This window comes from Pistacia vera, unplaced genomic scaffold (assembly GCF_008641045.1).
Source record: "Pistacia vera cultivar Batoury unplaced genomic scaffold, PisVer_v2 Contig1156, whole genome shotgun sequence".
Classification (NCBI taxonomy): Eukaryota; Viridiplantae; Streptophyta; class Magnoliopsida; order Sapindales; family Anacardiaceae; genus Pistacia; species Pistacia vera.
The window spans coordinates 27,868-43,339 of record NW_022195200.1 but is presented as its reverse complement, the minus strand read 5'-3'; the positions used below and the strand labels follow the sequence as shown (position 1 = coordinate 43,339).

The window sequence follows — 15,472 nt, the reverse complement described above, 5'->3', positions numbered from 1 at the left end:
AATTTTGACCTAACGACTTCTTACTGAGAATTGCTCAAATCCCTAGTTTTAGTGCATAATTAAAGTTTATGATTTTTTTGGGGTGACATGACATGAACAGACAGAGCTTATAAGTCCAAAGTTGAATATTAGCTAGAAAAAGGTATAATCAGAGCAGAGAGCAAGGATACTGTGACACAATCAAATTCTTCCTTATCTTCAAGGATGCCAAATCCTATAGTACCCAAAAAAGTACACTGGTATTTATACACGTCCCAACATCAAATTATCTAACTTCTTTTGTTGGATTCTTTAAACCTAACATCTCATCTACCATTCTTTTTCAACTACCTTCACGTTCTTTAAATCTTAACGCCACATCAGAGATCATCTTTCTGACAAAATTGGACACTTCCATCTTGTTGACCTTCCTTAAATTTTGGCGAATAAATTACTAATCTCTCTTAATCAACCCTAATACTGGTAATTGGTACTAATACGAGAAAATGATAGGAGTTTCATGAAATCGGAAACATATTTGTAGGAGAAAAATGAGATTGAAGATTGCATACCTAAACTGAGATCAACAGCTTCAATGTAGGATCGGTTGCGGCCGGGGCCGTGTTCAGGATCAGGAGTTCTATAGCAGTTGCTGAGAAGAAATGAGGAGACTAAAGTGATGGCGGCAAAGGATAGCACAGCTAAAGGGCCAGCGATCCAACCAAGCTGAGCTGTGCTCCATGCTAGAGACAGCGCTCCAGAACCTATCACCGCAGTTATGATATGTGCCACAGCAGTCCATAAATTTCCTTCACAATTTAATCACTTGAAAAGTTAGTACACAACCACCCGGCCAAAATCTCGCTGAGGGGTGAAAGTACAAGAAGAAGAAAAAAACTAAACCAGTTCTCTTGAACGATGAGTCTGCAGTTTGTGCTTGTAACAATGGAAGGTCATGAGTTTCAGACGTCTTTCCCATTTCTCTGTTGTGGTGGGTAAGAGTTTGAAATTTCTGGATTCTGATAAAAAGTGCTTTAAATTCAGTTGAAAGCTGTGCGCATAAAAGAGCCGTGACCCTATAAGTTTTGTGTCTAATCGGGAAGATTCATCTTGGTTTTTGCACAAATGGAACTTTTCTAGTCATTGGTCGGTAGTGGAGGGGGCCACAGTTTGCATTGTCTGGTCACTATTTGATAATTGAAAAGCCATCACGGTTGCGTTTCTGACCATTATTGGGGTAGTTAACTGGTCATTAATATGACATGTGTATTTTGAGGTTGAAAGGTCAATTTTTTTAATATTTAGTATGAAGCTCCTCAATTATTGGTAGTATTTGCTGTAAAACATGTGCATATTCTTGTACTCCCCCCTATTTTGATCCCGAAGGACGTAGGAGGTTAAACTGGCCCCAAAATAGTTATGGATTCAAGAACCCAAACCTGATACATTGAATCCTAAAAGCTAGGATGTGACAGTACCCCGGTCCTTTAAGGAGAAGAAGGGTAAAGAAAATGCCATGAGCTGATGTTTAAATGGTTATAGAAGGGTTAATTCTTTTGTTTTCTACAGTGTTCTCAAAACCGAACCAGTTCAACTAGGAATCGGCGTCATCTCTCGTCTTGTTTTTCTTGAAAATCGGTATTATCAATCAAACTGGATTGAGCTGTAGTTGGACCGATGGAACAGTGTCGAATCGTGATCCAATAGCGAGTCAATCCCGCTGGATTTTGGAATTGTTCGAGGAAGATAACACCACCATAAAAGTTGACAACATCTCCACGACAAAACCCATCCATTTTTAGTGGCCACCATCTAGCCTTTCGTTGCTCGTCGTCCACCTATCGTTCATGCAACCGTTGGCCTTCTTTCTTGATTCCGACAAATTATGACGTCGTTAGAACTCCTTGACATCACCATAAAATTCATCGGCACCTCTACATCAAAAGCCCCATAATCCAACTTCGAGTGACCGTCGATCGCCGTCCACCTATTCATGCAACCGTTGACCTTCCTTATTGATTCCAGAAAATTTCGGTGTCGGTATAACTCCTTAACACCACCATAAGATTTTATAGGATACGGTCCAACCGACTGGTTCAACTGGTCAAACCGAGAACCGGACCCTTGAACGGGTCAAGGCCCGGTCTGGTTTTTAGAACATTGGTTTTCTGTTTTTAACCTTACAGAGACATATATATGGCCAGAGCTGAAAGCGTAGATTAATGAAGAAATTCTTAACTTGAAATAGGGATATGTGCCACTGATGCAAATTCATTAGCATTCCAGAACAGTATTTTTACAGAATTTTTCCCCTAACTCGATATATATATTAGAGTAATGCTACAGTTACTGACGGTAGTGCACCGAATTTGTGCATCGAATGACGTGGCAAAGTCCTGATCGTTGATTAATATTAAGTTAAAATTAATCAACGGTCAAGATTTTGCCATGTCATTCGGTGCACTACCGTCGGTGACTGTATTATTTTCCTATATATTATGATACTACTTCAAGTTCAGGAAGAACATAATAAGCAGTTTTCTTCAACCAAGTTTGGCACTTATAAGCCCTTCAATCGATCCAATTAAGCAGATTATGGTAATAAACAAGCAAAAGATGCTGAATGTCCTAAGAACAATCCATTTTCTTGTCCAACGACTAATTTTCTTCTGCACAAAGTACATTTCCACAGGAAAATATATGGCCAAAGGCCAAAAGTTCAAGGCACCCAACACTCCCAAGACTTGGTTGAAGTAAGGGAAAACCATTGCAATTGCAGTTGTGGACACCACATAGGCTGTTCTGAAGCATATCCTGAAAAGATTTACTTTCAAGGGTGGTAATGAGGGGAGCTTGAAGGTGAAAAACTTGTTCACAAATACACTGTTTGGATATTTCTGAGTAAACCATCTTTCAGAAACGGCGAATACCGGCTGGCTGTACATCTGATGATCAAACAGATGAGAAGAAATTATGCACTGAGTTAAGAGCTCCTTGGGAGAAAAAAAATTTGAGTAGCTTGATGTGGGGTGGTAAAAAATATACCTGATATCCACCAACCAAATGAAGAACAATGCAAGCATTGGCAAAGTCAACTAGCCAGTAAGGCTCATAGAATCCGAATCCTGTCAAGATATTTCCAGGAGTATCATTGCCAAAGGCTGCATATCCAAAACATCCACAGCAAAGGTAGAAGAAAGTTATCATAAAGATTGCAAGCATTGAAGCCTTCTTCATGGTCTTGTTTTCTGGTGGAGGCGACTTCAAAGTATCCTTCATTAAACAAACATTTTGATTCACTTCAGCTTCTTTTGTCGATAGAATTTGTGTTGATTTAATAGTGTTTCTGTTTCATTTACTAAAGACTAGGTACCAAACCTGTATCTCCAGGAGAATCATGGAATATGGATAGGCAAAAGCAATGTCCCCAAGTGCTTGGAATGCTAGCCATAATTTGTCAGCAGTATTAGCAGCTGGTACTCCAGTTAAGCTCCCCTTAATCGTCCCATTTTCTGCGCAAACAGACGTCTTTAAAACAAAGTTTGCCATACCAAATAAGGAATTTTGATTGTTATTATTTCCATATGGTATTTCAGCAACTAAACAATTCACAAAGCTCAAGTCCCAGCCATACCTATCACTTTTGCAAAGCCAAGTCCAAATCCTATGAAAGAATAGGTAAAGGACATGATTGCTGCAATAACTGAGAGCCATTCCATGTTATGAAAATCTGGTATCTGCGAAACAACAATCTGAACAGCTCCAAAGAGTAGCATATATATGGTGTTTCCATATGCACATGGAGCATCATGCCCTTCTCTGTGGTAACAGTTTGATTTCTGGATTGCTCTGGGATAATCAGCATTAAAAAAAATAAAAATAAAAAAGGGAATCAATATAGGAGCTCTATTGATTTAAATGAACCAGATAAGAACAAGCAAGAAACACAAAAAAAGAATTACTAAATATAAAAATTTTCAGGGCAGTCAGGAGTGATGAGCTAAATGAAAGACATAAATCAATGTGTTTGCAAAGGCAGTACCTCATACAGGTTGACGTAGTAATAACATAAGCAATAGCAGTTCCATAAAAACTCAGATTTTGAAGCAAACCACAAAACCAGGCATGAATTTTACCTGAACTATCACTAAATGAAATTAGGAGACATGTAAAGAGACCTATCCACAAGAAGAAAATTTCTGACTTGAAAGAACAGAATGAGAGGGCTAGTGATTCTACTTAACCAAGATTCAATCTAACAGCATCGATGTAAGTACGGTTTCGGGTTCCTTTTATGGGGTCAGGGGACCTATAACAATCAGCAAGGAGGAAAGCAGAAACATAGGTGATGATTGCAAAACAAAGCAAGGCAACTGGCCCTGCTATCCATCCCAGCTGTGAAGTACTCCATGCCAAAGACAGAACCCCAGCACCAATAACAGCAGTAATTATATGCGCGACGCAAGTCCATAAGGTTCCTGATTGAGTTTCCCACAGGCAGAAAATTCAAGATTGGATTGAAATTTGCATGAAAAGATAATAAAGTTCAGTCTATCTTTGAGTCCTGGAAATGTGTACCAGTTCTTATCTGCCCATCATCATCATCACAGGAACCATTAGCTTGTTCCAGGGAGTGATCAACTTCCATGTTCATCAAATTCGCGCTAGGCAATGAAGTTTTGGCGAGAGTTTACAACCTGTATACCCAATTCAAAGGGCCTAAGGCTAGCAGCCAATTATAAACATTGTACTATACATGCATTGATGCAATGAAACAAAACTTACTAGATCAGAAGCTTAGAAACAACATGCATTCCCTATTATTGCCCAATTTACACCATCCTTGGAAGTATTTGTTGCCGCTTAATTATTTTTATCATAAGGCACAAAAAAAGGCTTAGAGAAACTTAAGACTTTCTGTTTTTATGACACTGGGAAAATCTAAATTATGCTCAGATATACATTACTCTTAACTCAAAAAAAACCATAATTATATTATACTATGAGCTTTTTTCTTATAAAACTTTTTATACTAGCTATGTCAATTGAGTTGGCATATGCTTACCAACTAGAAGACGGAGGAGTTGTAAAGGAAGAACTCTATCATGTACTTGAACTAAACTAGCTGCTCCACAACTTGAAAAGATTTGCAGGAACTTTAAACTAATCTGGCTACCTTCATGGAGCCATGACACCTGTTTATGCTAACATAAAAGTATATTTCCATTAGCAAGAAGACAGCAACTTGGAGCCTTCTATAATAGAGCCAAGACAATCATGTTAACTTAAAACATTTTTTTTGTCCTTTTTGTATTTTATTCTTTCACTTTTAGTAGAATTAACGTCAATGCCCAATGAACATAAAGGATCGTTTCCTTTCTGTCACAAAAAAAACATTTCATGATATAAACCTTAAGTCAATGCCGGTTCCATCACTCTAACTTTGCTTAGCTTTATTTTTTCTTTCTTCTGTAGTGATTTTTCAATCTACTGCAATTCTAATGTTTGAGATTCTTCTTATCCACAGAAAAATCAAGGAAATTTTGGAATTTTGTTGTAGTTATACTCTAAAAGTAATCAACTCATATGACTAATATTTTCTTTTGTAGGTAGAATAGGAGTGAGCTTGATGTCTAACAGAACTTTGAAAATGAAAGAAATATCAAAATTTCAAACTACAACAGCCACTTGTCGCTTTTATTAGAAGTTCTTCTCTCTTACGGATGTATTTAATTTTGAGAATCCTGACTGAACAACTGACAAAAGTAGTAAAAGTTTCGGATTTAAAAAAAAAAAAAAAAGGCGGCTGTGTGTACCAATGAAAGTTCATATTTAGATGTAGTCTTTAAGAGTGTCTCTTCTAGAGCATGTGCCACAATTCAATTTGGCATTTTGCTTTCGGTTCTAGGCTAAAAAGGCATATATTTCTTCACTGTTGAACTTTGAAGTAGCAGTCTGGCTGCTGCAAATAGTGAAATGAACCTACTAATTGATTTTTAGTTTAGAATTTTTGTGTTTGTAAGTTGACTCACTAAAATGTTTCAAGTGTAAAGTAAACCAACCAGAAGAATCGTGACCTCTGCTATGTCACACCAGCCAGATTTTGGTTCAAATTCTCAATTTGCTGGCATTAGCATGACATCTCTCTCTGTCTCTTTAGCCTACAAATTACTCAACCGGTGACAGTGAGTGCCTCTTTGTATTTTTCCCTCCTTACAATGCCAATGCATGCATCTATGGTGGCCTGACATTTGACTCAACCCAGAAATTTGGCATATCAAGCCCATGATGATCTTATCCAGAAAAGGCCCAACACCAAGTGGGTTTTTTGGGGTCCAAACTCTACTACATATATCATATCATACCATTTTTTTAAGAGAAATATATCGAAATCCCATTTATCTTAAAAGATCATTTTTGTTTCTTTCTTGCCAAATAGCGCAATTCCAGGGCGAGAACAAAATCATGTCAAGTAAACAATAGCATATACATTTCTCTGCGGCAATGTAAGGTAAGAATCTAAGATTAATGAAAGTTTCTGGGGGCCTTAAGCTGAGGTCCCCTCATGTATGTAACACCAATGAGATATAGACAAAATGTGCAAAAATAGGAACATAACAGCAGAATTTAAAGAGTTTAATGATTCACATAGCAGAAGAGTTAGAAATTGCAGATGGGATCAAGTTTCATACCTTATGCTTTTAGCAGTTGTAATGGTATAGGTAATTCCAGTACCCCATAAGCTTTCTTGAGCCAATACTGCACATATATTTTTGCTGAGAGGTGAAACTAAAAGAAGGAAATAAAAAAAAATTAAACCAGTTCTCTTGAATGATGAGTCTGCTGTTTGTGCTTGTAACAATGGAATGTCATGATTTTCAGACGCCGTTCCCGTTTTTGTGTCGTGTTGAGTTGGAGTTTGAGGTGTCTGGCTTCTGATAAAAGTGCTTTGAGTTCATGAGAAAGTTGCGTGTGTGTGTGTGCGCGCGCGCTTTGAGTTCATGAGAAAGTTGTGTGTGTCTAATCAAGAAGATTCATCTTAGTTTTTGTACAAATGGGACTTTTTTACTCAGTGTTTGGTGGTGGAGGGGGCCACGATTTTCATCTTTTGGTCAACTTTTTATACTTGAAAAGCAATCAAAGTTCTGTTTCTGATCTTTCTTACTTCCCTTTGTTGATGCCGAAGGACGTAGGAGGCTAAATTGGCCCAAAGATAAATATGGATTCAAGAACTCAAACCTTACGAATTGAATCTTATGTTAGGATGTGACAGTACCCCTGCCCTTTCGAGGTAAGAAGGGTAAAGAAAATGCTGCGAGCTAATGTTTGAATGGTGTTAGAGAAGGATTAATTCTTTTGTTTTCTGTTTTTAACCTTGCAGAAGTTGTTATTGTTGAATTTTGTAATTCCAGACATATATATGGCCAAAGCTGCAAGCGTAAATTAATGACGAAAATCTTAACCTGAAATGGGGAAATGTGCCACTGATGCAAATTCATTAGCATTCCAGAACAATACTTTTACAGAATTTTTCTCCTGACTTGATACATACATATATATAGATATATTTCATCTACTTACAATGATTATGAAACTATTTCAAGTTCAGGAAGAACATAATATGCAGTTTTCTTCAACCAAATTTGGCACTTAATAATCCTTCAATGGATCCAATTAAGCCGATTATGGTAACAAACAAGCAAATGATGCTGAATGTCCTAAGGACAATCCATTTTCTTGTCCAAGGACTAACTTTCCTCTGCACAAAGTACATTTCCACAGGAAAATATATGGCCAAAGGCCAAAAGTTTAAGGCCCCTAATACTCCCAAGACTTGGTTGAAGTAAGGGAAAACTATTGCAACTGCAGTTGTGGACACCACATAGGCTGTTCTGAAGCATATCCTGAAAAGATTTACTTTCAAGGGTGGTAATGATGGGAGCTTGAAGGTGAAAAACCTGGTCACAAATAGACTGTTTGGATATGTCTGAGTAAACCATCTTTCAAAAAAGGCGTATACCGGCTGGCAATAAATCTGATGATTAAACACGGGAAGAAATTATGCTGTGAGTTAAGAGCTCCTTGGGAGGAAAAATTTGAGTAGTTTGATGTGGGGTCGTAAAAAATATACCTGATATCCACCAACCAAATGAAGAACAATGCAAGCATTGGCAAGGTCAACTAGCCAGTAAGGCTCATAAAACCCGAATCCTGTCAAGAGATTTCCGGGTGTATCATTGCCAAAGGCTGCATACCCAAAACATCCACAGCAAAGGTAGAAGAAAGTTGTGATAAAGATTGCAAGCATTGAAGCCTTCTTCATGGTCTTGTTTTCTGGTGGAGGCGACTTCAAAGTATCCTTCATTAAACAAATATTTTGATTCACTTCAGCTTCTTTTGTCGAAAGAATTTGTGTTGACTGAATCATAATTCTGTTTCATTTACTAAAGACTAGGTACCAAACCTGTATCTCCAGGAGAATTATGGCATATGGATAGGCAAAAGCAATGTCCCCAAGTGCTTGGAATGCTAACCATAATTTGTCAGCAGTATTAGCAGCTGGTACTCCAGTTAAGCTCCCCTTAATCATCCCATTTTCTGCGCAAACAGACAACTTTAAAACAAAGTTTGCCATACCAAATAAGGAATTTTGATTGTTATTATTTCCATATGGTACTCAGCAACCAAACAATTCACAAAGCTCAAGTCCCAGCCATACCTATCACTGTTGCAAGACCAAGTCCAAATCCTATGAAAGAATAGGTAAAGGACATGATCGCTGCAATAACTGAGAGCCATTCCATGTTATGAAGATCCGGTATCTGAGAAACAACAATCTCAACAGCTCCATAGAGCAGCATATATTTGGTGATTCCGTATGCACATGGAGCATCATGCCCTTTTCTGTGGTAACAGTTTGATTTCTGAATTGCTCTGGGTTAATCAGCATTAAAATAAAAAAAAATAAAAAATAAAAAGGGATCAATATAGGAGCTCTATTGATTTAAATGAACCAGAAAAGAACAAGGAAGATACACAAAAAACAACAACTAAATATAAAAATTTTCAGGGCTGTCAGGAGTCATGAGCTAAATGAAAGACACAAATCAATGCGTTTGCAAAGAGAGTACCTTATACTGGCAGCAGTAGTAATAACATAAGCAACAGATGTCCCATAAAAACTCAGATATTGAAGCAAACCACAAAACCATGTATGAATTTTACCTGAACTATCACTAAATGAAATTAGGAGACATGTAAAGAGACCTATCCACAAGAAGAAAATTTCTGACCCAAAAGAACAAAATGAGAGGGCTAGTGTTTCTACTTAACCAAGATTCAATCTAACAGCATCAGTGTAAGTACGGTTTCGGGTTCCTTTTATGGGGTCGGGGGACCTATAACAATCAGCAAGAAGGAAAGCAGAAACATAGGTGATGATTGCAAAACAAAGCAAGGCAACTGGCCCTCCTATCCATCCCAGCTGTGAAGTACTCCATGCCAAAGACAGAACCCCAGAGCCAATAACAGCAGTAATTATATGCGCAACGCAACTCCATAAGGTTCCTGATCGAGTTTCCCACAGGCAGCAAATTCAAGATTGGATTGAAATTTGCAAGAAAAGATAATAAATTTTAGTCTATATTTGAGTCCTGGAAATGTGTTACCAGTTCTTATCTGCCCATCGTCATCATCACAGGAAACCTTAGCTAGTTCCAGAGAATGATCAACTGCCATGTTCGTCCAATCGCGCTAGGCAATGAAATTTTGGCGAGATTTTACAACCTGTATACCCAATTCAAAGGGCCTAAGGCTAGTAGCCAGCTATAAGCATTGTACTATATATGCATTGATGCAATGAAACAAAACTTATTACATCAGAAGCTTAGATACAACATTAATTTCCCTATTATTGCCTAATTTACACCATCCTTGGAAGTATTTGTCGCCGCTTAATTTGTTTTTATCATAAGGCACACAAAAAGGCTTAGAAAAAACTTAGACTTTCTGTTTTTATGACACTAGAAAAATCTAAATTACTCTCACATGACTCAAAAACCATAACTATATTATACTATGAGCTTTTTCCTTGTAAAACTTTTATACTAGCTAAGTCAATTGAATTGGCATATGCTTACCAACTAGAAGACAGAGGAGTTGTAAAGGAAGAACTCTATCATTTACTTGAACAAAACTAGCTGCTCCACAACTTGAAAGATTTTCAAGAACTTTAAACCAGTCTGGCGACCTTCATGGAGCCATGACAACCTTTTATGCTAACATAAGGAATCTTCCATTGGCAAGAAGACGACACTTGAACCTTCAATAATAGAGCCATGACAATCATGTTCACGTTAGCCACAAATGTTCTCCTTTTTTCTTTTTGACTTTCACTTTTAGTGAAATCAACATAAATGGCCAAGAAAGATAGGACCATTTCCTTTCTGCCAAAAAAAAAAAGATATAAACCTTTCTGTCAGTGCAGGTTCCACCACACTAACTTTGCTTAGCTTTATTTTTTTCTTTCTTCTGTAGTTATTTTCAATCTACATTAGTTCTAATCTTTAGCACGTTTCTTATCCACAGAAAAATAAAGGAAACTTTGAATTTTGTTGTAGTTATATTCTAAATAATCAACTCATCGGTAATGTTTTCTCTTCTAGGTAGAATAGTTATCCACAGAAAAATAAAGGAAACTTTGGAATTTTGTTGTAGTTATATTCTAAATAATCAACTCATTGGTAATGTTTTCTCTTCTAGGTAGAATAGGAGTGATCTTGAGGTCTAACGGAACTTTGAAAGAAATATCAAAATTTCAAAGTACAACAGCCACTTGTTACTTTATTAAGAGTTCTTCTCTCTTATGGACCTCTTGAATTTTCAAAATCCTAGCTTAATAGCTGATGAAAGTAGTTTCAGTTCGGATTTAAAAAAAAATGCGGATGTATGTACCAAAGAAAATTCGTATATCTTTAGATGTAATCTTTAAGAGTGTCTTTTCTATGAGCATGTGTCACAATTCACGTTGGCATTTTGCTTTTGGTTCTAGGCAAAAAGGCAAATTTCTCCACTTTTGAACAACTAGCATAGGGAAATGGACCCACTAATTGATTTTAATTTAGAATTTTGTGTTTGTAAGTTGACTCAGTAAAATGTTTCTAGTGTAAAGTAAACCTACCAGAAGCATAGTGATCTCTGTCATGTCACACCAGCCAGCCTTTGTTTCAAATTCCCGATTTGCTAGCATTTGGTAATTAACGAAGAAAAGACAATCAAGAAGAAAAAAAAAATTTTAATTTTAGGCAAATTTCTAGTTTAAAAATTTGTAATTGAGAATATTTCTTTTTCTTTTACTTTGAGTTTTATTAGAAAAGAAGAATTGGTTTAGGATTTTATTTAGAGTTAAAATAGGATAATAAATTAAACTAGAGGAGTCCTATTAGGATTAGAAATATGAATCCTATTAGAAAAAGAATGTCCTATTTTACCAGTAAATAAATAGTTTAAAACCAATTTAAGATTATGAGAGAGGGAATAAGAAAAATAGAGAATGTGAGGATACAAGGGGCTTTGATGTAAGGTTATTATGTGTATCGAGTAAATACCATAGGATATTAAAAACCATAGAAACGGGACGTCTATCTAAGTAAAGGTATTAGGTTGATGGTGTAAGAAAACACTTGAATTGTATTCATAATATTATAGTGAAAACCCTCTCATCTGTGGATGTAGGCAAATTCTGTCAAACCACATAAAATATTGTGTGCCTTTATGTTATTACGTGTTGTTCTTTATTTTTTACTCCTTCGATTTTCAATATGATATCAAAGCAGATAATGATTCTTTAACATGGTATCAAGCAATTGGTTGTATTCTTAACCATTAGCATCACATCTCTCTCTGTCTCTTTAGCCCACGTATCTCTCAACCGGTGACAGCGAGTGTCACTCTTGACTTTTTTCCCTCCTTATAATGCCAATGCATGCATCCAGATGGCTTGGCATTTGACTATAAGAAACCAGAAATTTGGCATATCAAGTCCATGATGATCTTATCTAGAAAGGGCCTAACACCAAGTGGGTTTTTAGGTACAAACTCTACCACATATATCATATCATACCATTTTTTAAGACAAATATATCGATATCACCTTTATCTTCAAATATATCGTTTTTGTTTCTTTCTTGCCAAATCACCTAAAATAAAGTAGCTAAAATAGCACAATTCCAGGGCCAGAACAACAAAATCATGTCAAGCAAACAATGGCATACACACTTCTCTGCAGCAATGTAAGCTAAGAATCTAAGATTAATGAAAATTTCAGAAGGCCTAAAGCTGAGGTCCCCTCATGCATGTAACACCAATGAAATCTAGACAAAATGTACAAAAAGAGGAACATAACAGCACAATTTAAAGAGTTTAATGATTTACATAGAAGAAGAGTTAGAAATTGCAGAAGGGATCAAGTTTCATACCTTATGCTTGTAGCAGTTGTAATGGTATAGGTAATTCCAGTACCCCATAAGCTTTCTTGTGCCAATACTGCACATATCCTTTTGCTCTTCTCCCCTGACAATATCAATTATATTATATAATTATTTGTCCAAGTACCAATGATTCACATGTTTTGTCTCTGTTATGAGAAATTATGATCCTGCACATGGGCATATATAATAGTAAATTATTGATTCTTCTATTCACATGTGACTCTGAGAGGAATGGGATAGCTGAGAATGGCATTTATATTTCTTTTGTTTATGCAAAAATCAGTTGCTTATTTATACTAATTGGGAACACATATTATAGAGTTCTAAAATGTCAAGTAAGTTGCAAGTTATTATATATAATAGAGTCAAGTCATGGCTCAATATTGATTGTAGCTTCTCACCTAAATAAAATTTCACAGCTTGGGTGTAGGACCTGCTTCTGATGTGACCAAATTCAGAATCTGGGTATCGATGGCAATCAGCAAGAAGGGTAGAAGAAACAACAGTGACACCAGCAAAGGCTAGTATGCATAATGGACCTGCAATCCATCCTAGTTGAGCTGTGCTCCATGCTAGAGATAGCACTCCAGCTCCTATCACTCCTGTTATAATATGTGCCACGGCAGTCCATATGGTCCCTTCAAGAAAAACAAATGAGATGCAACTGTAAAGTTTGGTTGGAATTAAATGATAAAGATGAACTAAATAGAGATACTAAGGAGAACAAAATAACAATAAAACAAATCACAGACAATAAACAAAGAGAAAATAACACCGCCGATTTACCCTGGTTCACCCAATATGGGTTACGTCTATCCGAGTCAATATTAATGCAATACTTCCTCACCTCTCTCGTTTACGATAAATGAATTGTCCTATAATTGTTATCACACTCATAACAAGAGAAAAATATGTTTATACTAAGTTTAAATTGATAAAACCTAGTTTTACAAGGATTCCTATTCCTAAGCCCAAACCCAATAAGGAATTAATGACTTAAAGAAATCCTATAGTAGTTATATATAGAAAAGACCCAAACCGTTTATATAACCCATTAATAATGAAGCAGTCGACAACTCCAACAGAAGAGTCAATATTTAGATTATGAGTTAGGCAGAAATGAGACAAGGGAAACAAATTTCATGAGATTAATAAAACTGAATAATTTTCTTAGCGATTAATGATGATGAAGTTTATGCAGTCGATTGAAAAATTCAGCCCTGTAGCTAGCGAAATCGCCTGAATTTGGATCCTGGAATCAAGTCTTCCAGCAAGTTTTAGGAATGTAAAATGTCCTAGTATGAGGTGGAAACTCTTTAAATTCTTTTTGATTCTGTCAGAAGTGTCCATAGTCATATAGCTCAAGACTAATCTTAATCTAAACAAAGATACAAAACTATCAGAAAGCCTTGTTCTGGGATGGTAACTGAAGAAGTTAAAACCTGGGAATTTTAATCACAAGCCAGCTAGTTTCTGATAGAAAGCAGAAGACCGAGTTCTGCCTTAACTAATTTAAGAAATTGAAGCCAAAACAGAAAGAGTTAAGAAAAGATTAATTACCAGTTCTTTCAATAGACTCTTCTGATGCATCAGGTGAAGACAAGCTTCCAACTAATGGCAACTGTTGTTCTTCTTCTGCTAAATCACCCATGTTTCTTCTTCAAGATTTGATGATCTCAATTCTCACCAGTTTGTGACCTATTCTGTCATCACAAGTAAACTCATTACAAATTCTTATAAAATGGTCAGAAACAGCGAAACCTAAACAAATAAGTCAAGGTGGTTATATCGAGGTATAATTTAATCAAACACATCTAATCAGAGAAGGGTAGTTGAAAACTAAGTCATACGTTGAAACTCCATTTTCCTTTATGTCCCATATTAAGTAACCTTTCACAATTGGCTCATTCCTTGAAGTTAACCAGCCATGGAAGTTTTGTTCGAAGTCTTACATTTCCTAGCCATTCATATACATACCTAAACAATTAGGTGAGGAAACGAAAAATTTATAAGTTTTTGATCACATGAAGCATCGTTGATTAACAGCTTTTAAGGGATTGATATTTTCTTTCCAAGTCACTGTCAACATTTAACTTTATTCTTGTCATGTTGCATCAGATTAGCTGATTTTTTTAGGAAGCAGCTCCCATAAAAGGAAAAGGATGACCAATGGAGTATATGTATGCATGAAGAAAAAGACAGAAACCCCATAGCCAAAAAGCATCAAAGAATTTGTATCAACCAATGCCTGGAATTTGGACCTATTTACATAGTTGCTTTTCAAAGTTTTTTTAAAAAAGCATAAAAGAACAGGCACTTAATATAATATTTAACGAACTACCAGCATTATTAGTGGCTAATATTTTTTATGGCCCCACATTTTCCCCCTGAAGTTTAGTACGAAAAAGTTCTTCCCCTCTAACTTTGGGAAACTAACACTGACACCCTTAAAAATAGAGATTATATTAGTTAAATATAACGGTGTAAAGGATAGATAAGGGTGCATTTGGTTTATTATTTTGGGTATGATTTTGGAGATAGTATTGGATGGTTGAGTATGAGAGTATTACGAGATAAAATTTAAAAATTTATGAAAAAACCCCCAAGATTTGCTAATTTAATAAACACCCCAATATATTAAAATATTGTAAAATGACAAAAACACCACTAACACTCAAAGTGCTTGATTTCGGCCACCACCGCCGAAATCTGGCCGAAAAATTAGATAACTACAAAATCTGATCGAATCTGGCGGGTATTCGATCGATATAGCCTTGTCCAGCCATATCCACCACAAATCTGGCCGGAAAAGGCCAAATCTAAGGCCGGATGTGGCCTTCGACGATTGGAAAAGGCCAACTTTGGCCGTCAGTGACGGCCAAAGATATGGCCGTCATTGTATATCAACGATAGCCAAGATTTGGTCGTCGTTGACAGTCAACGCCGACCATTTTTTTGGCCGTTAGATCTGGCCTTTTCCGGCCAGATCCATGGCAGATTTGGCA

At 36.4% G+C, this 15,472-nt stretch overlaps 3 protein-coding genes across 7 annotated transcripts; all 3 read right to left on the bottom strand.

Moving 5' to 3' along the window:
• Positions 1-20: 20 nt before the first annotated feature.
• On the bottom strand, positions 21-1,078 carry LOC116104905 (probable amino acid permease 7). Its single transcript, XM_031391343.1, has 2 exons — positions 883-1,078; positions 21-788 (listed from the first exon to the last, which is right to left on the bottom strand). Exons 1-2 carry the CDS (start codon positions 956-958, stop codon positions 454-456), a joined length of 411 nt encoding a protein of 136 aa, XP_031247203.1. The 5' UTR covers positions 959-1,078; the 3' UTR covers positions 21-453.
• Positions 1,079-2,240: 1,162 nt separating this feature from the next.
• LOC116147028 (probable amino acid permease 7) lies at positions 2,241-6,913 on the bottom strand. Of its 4 annotated transcripts, none has more exons than XM_031432459.1 (9): positions 6,672-6,913; positions 5,045-5,183; positions 4,558-4,676; positions 4,224-4,457; positions 4,022-4,115; positions 3,614-3,828; positions 3,358-3,491; positions 3,025-3,252; positions 2,241-2,924 (listed from the first exon to the last, which is right to left on the bottom strand). In XM_031432459.1, the coding sequence occupies exons 3-9, from the start codon at positions 4,631-4,633 to the stop codon at positions 2,523-2,525; spliced, it is 1,383 nt and encodes a 460-aa protein (XP_031288319.1). In that variant the 5' UTR covers positions 4,634-4,676; positions 5,045-5,183; positions 6,672-6,913; the 3' UTR covers positions 2,241-2,522. The 4 variants fall into 4 exon arrangements, with proteins under 4 accessions (XP_031288319.1, XP_031247107.1, XP_031247114.1 ...); XM_031391247.1 differs by having other exon boundaries at positions 5,045-5,174; XM_031391254.1 differs by lacking the exon at positions 6,672-6,913 and adding an exon at positions 6,042-6,530 and having other exon boundaries at positions 5,045-5,174.
• A 524-nt stretch (positions 6,914-7,437) lies between these two features.
• LOC116104845 (probable amino acid permease 7) lies at positions 7,438-14,182 on the bottom strand. 2 transcript variants are annotated; one of them, XM_031391281.1, is made up of 8 exons: positions 10,119-10,385; positions 9,648-9,765; positions 9,313-9,546; positions 9,111-9,204; positions 8,699-8,913; positions 8,444-8,577; positions 8,111-8,338; positions 7,438-8,014 (listed from the first exon to the last, which is right to left on the bottom strand). In XM_031391281.1, exons 2-8 carry the CDS (start codon positions 9,715-9,717, stop codon positions 7,613-7,615), a joined length of 1,377 nt encoding a protein of 458 aa, XP_031247141.1. In that variant the 5' UTR covers positions 9,718-9,765; positions 10,119-10,385; the 3' UTR covers positions 7,438-7,612. The 2 variants fall into 2 exon arrangements, with proteins under 2 accessions (XP_031247141.1, XP_031247133.1); XM_031391273.1 differs by lacking the exons at positions 9,111-9,204; positions 9,313-9,546; positions 9,648-9,765; positions 10,119-10,385 and adding exons at positions 12,456-12,549; positions 12,869-13,105; positions 14,028-14,182.
• Between the last annotated feature and the right edge of the window lie 1,290 nt (positions 14,183-15,472).